At 29.3% G+C, this 2,676-nt stretch overlaps 1 protein-coding gene across 1 annotated transcript in view; it reads right to left on the bottom strand.

The window, feature by feature from the left end:
* Phum_PHUM525390 (uncharacterized protein) overlaps window positions 1-700 on the bottom strand; it is a gene marked incomplete at both ends in the record, with an annotated part of 27,544 nt that extends 26,844 nt beyond the window's left edge. The window contains one exon of the mRNA XM_002431355.1: window positions 259-700. Within this exon, the coding sequence (XP_002431400.1) occupies window positions 259-700 (442 nt within the window). The remainder of the gene's footprint in view (window positions 1-258) is intronic.
* Window positions 701-2,676: the final 1,976 nt, after the last annotated feature.

Below are 2,676 nucleotides of genomic sequence, written 5' to 3'. Positions count from 1 at the left end.
TTTTCCCCCTCCCCTCCCCCATATCCCATTTCCTATTTCCTCTTTGCTTTTAATAAAAAAAAAAAAATTTATTAAATTGATTTTCTCATTTGGAAATGAACGTTGCCAAAAAAAAATTATTTCGTATTATTCCCCCCCCCTTCTCTCCCTACCACTCCTTCTCCTACCTTCCCCCTCGTAAATGTGCGTGGCGAGTGTGGATCGATGTTTCCTGTACAAAATAATAAAAAAAAAAAAAATTGTACGTTTTTTACTCACCTTGTACAACCAATTTAACAATGGCTTCCGGTTTGGGTCGATTATTAACCAAACAACTATATTCCCCGCTGTCTTCTGCTGTTACCGGATGAAAATGTAACGCGAAATTATCCGATAAAAGATTAATACGATGTCGGTGTTCCCAAACGGTTGTTGTTTCGCTCATGTATTCAACTAATTTCGTATGTGAAGCCCATTGAAGGGTCGTGATAAGAGATCTTTCGGTTACGCCCGGACACGGAAGTGTGACGTTGCTGTGAGCTTCTGATGTAATCATAAGCACTGGAATTCCAGTCGTATCTGTAATCGAAAAAAAAAATATATATATATAAAAAATAAATTGTCGTTTCGTTTCGTTTTTTTTTTTAAGCGGCGGACAAACAAACAAACAAACAAAAACCGACGTTAAAAAAAAAAAAAAAAAAAAAAAGAGTATTATCATTATTATTATTATTATTTATTTTTAAACTTATTTCCCTCACCGCCTCCCACCTCCCTCGTGAATCTCTTCACACAATTTTCACCCTAATGCGGTATCAATACTGCTTTAGGGGTTGTGTTCAACCCCAATGTCAACATCAGCATACAAATTATTTTGGTTTTAACACGTCCGTCGTTACGAGGAAGGGGGAGGCGGGGTGCGCGGGGAGGAGCGAGCGGGGGGACGAGTGGGTGGGTTGTTGGGGAGGAGGAAAAGCAAAATCGGTAGGATTTTCCATGAAAGGAAAAGCCTTTTTAAATTTTCCATATGTATAAATATATATATATATATATATATATATATATAAATGTATAAAAGGGCAAAAAGGGTTAAAATTTATTGTAAGCTTTTAATGACAGTAATGCGAAATGGAGAAAAACACTGGAGAAAATTTTTTTCCTTTTTTTCCTTTTTTCCTTTTTTCTTTTTTTTTTTTTAATCGGTGTGTTTAACAAACAAAGTTTTAATTTTTTCCGTGATAAGAATTTTTCCTTTTGTTTTCCTTTGAGTTGTTTTTAAAGTCAACAACAACTCAAAAAAAAAAAAAATTTTAGAATTAAAACGTGTTTTCTATCGGTTTTTCTTTTTTTTTATTTACACGTTTCCGCCATTTTTTCCCCCTTCCTTTTAATGTAAAACTATTAATAACAATTTCAATCAAAGGTAAAAAAAAAAAAAAAAAGAATAATTAAATTTAAATTTTTTTTCCTTTTTTTTTTTTTTTTTATTAAAATATGATTAATTACGTAAAAAAATTTAAGTTTATTTAAAAAAATTAAGAAAGATTGATTACGAAAAAAAAAAAAAAATATGGATCGACGTCCTGTCGTCGCGTTTTTTTTTTAATTTTTAATTTTTCCTTAACGGCAACAGCAACAGCAACAGCAAAAAATAAAATAAAATGAATGTAAATTAAAAAAAAAAAAGAGAAAAAAAATACTCGAGGAAAAAATCGTTTAATTTACTTCTCGTATTGAATTTCCTAACCCTAATTGGGGTTATTATACACGCCTAGCAATTACTTTTTTTTCTCGTTTTTTTTTAAATTTATTTTTTTATTATTTAAATAATTTTTTACGCGTAGGAATACACACAAAAAAAAATCATAAAAGAGAGAGAGAGAGATATAAAATACAGGATGAAAAAGAAAGAAAGAAAATATTAGAAAGAAAGATCGAAATTAAACGAGGGAGCGCGAGGAGAGATAGGTTGTTAGGGTTTCGTATGAAAAGGGAAAAGAAAGATAGGAAGGAAGGAAGGAAAGGATGAAAGGGTTGAATAAGAAAATTCTGGATAAAACTAAGGCGGTCTGGAGAAAAAAGGAAAATTATGAAAATTAATTATGACGCATTATGCAGGAGGAGTCGAAATAAAAGCAAAAAAAAAAAAAAAACCCTTTTTAGTTAAATTTTGTTTTTTTTTTCTTTTTTTGCGTAAAATATTTTTAGGCGGAATCTTTTACGTTATTATTATTATTATTATTATTATTATTATTATTATTATTATTATTAATATAAAATGTACCTACTTAAACCTACTTTATTTTTATAATTTAATTTTTTAACTTTTTCAAGAGAGAGAGAGAGAGAAAAATGGAAGAGTGGAAAAAGGATCGTGTAAACTATATTATTAAATTTTCACATAAGGTAAACATTAACCACGTTTCAAACTTAAAAAAAAAAAAAATTTGAGTCAATTTCGGAATGAAAAAAATATTTAAAGAATGAATGAATGAATGAATGAAACAAAAAAAACATGTCGTTTATTAATAGATGACCGATAACAAATTGATGAAACCTGATTGATTAATATTTGATTACGTTTCGAATACACGAAACGAGGGAAAAAAAAGCAAAAAAAAAAATTTCCCGGGATTTTCCGATGGAAGAAAAAATAAAAAAAAAAGATAAAATGAAAAATCATCGGGAAAAAAAAAT

This window comes from Pediculus humanus, genomic scaffold (assembly GCF_000006295.1).
Source record: "Pediculus humanus corporis 1103172108285 genomic scaffold, whole genome shotgun sequence".
NCBI classification, from domain to species: Eukaryota; Metazoa; Arthropoda; class Insecta; order Psocodea; family Pediculidae; genus Pediculus; species Pediculus humanus.
This window is presented reverse-complemented; position numbering and strand designations above follow the sequence as displayed.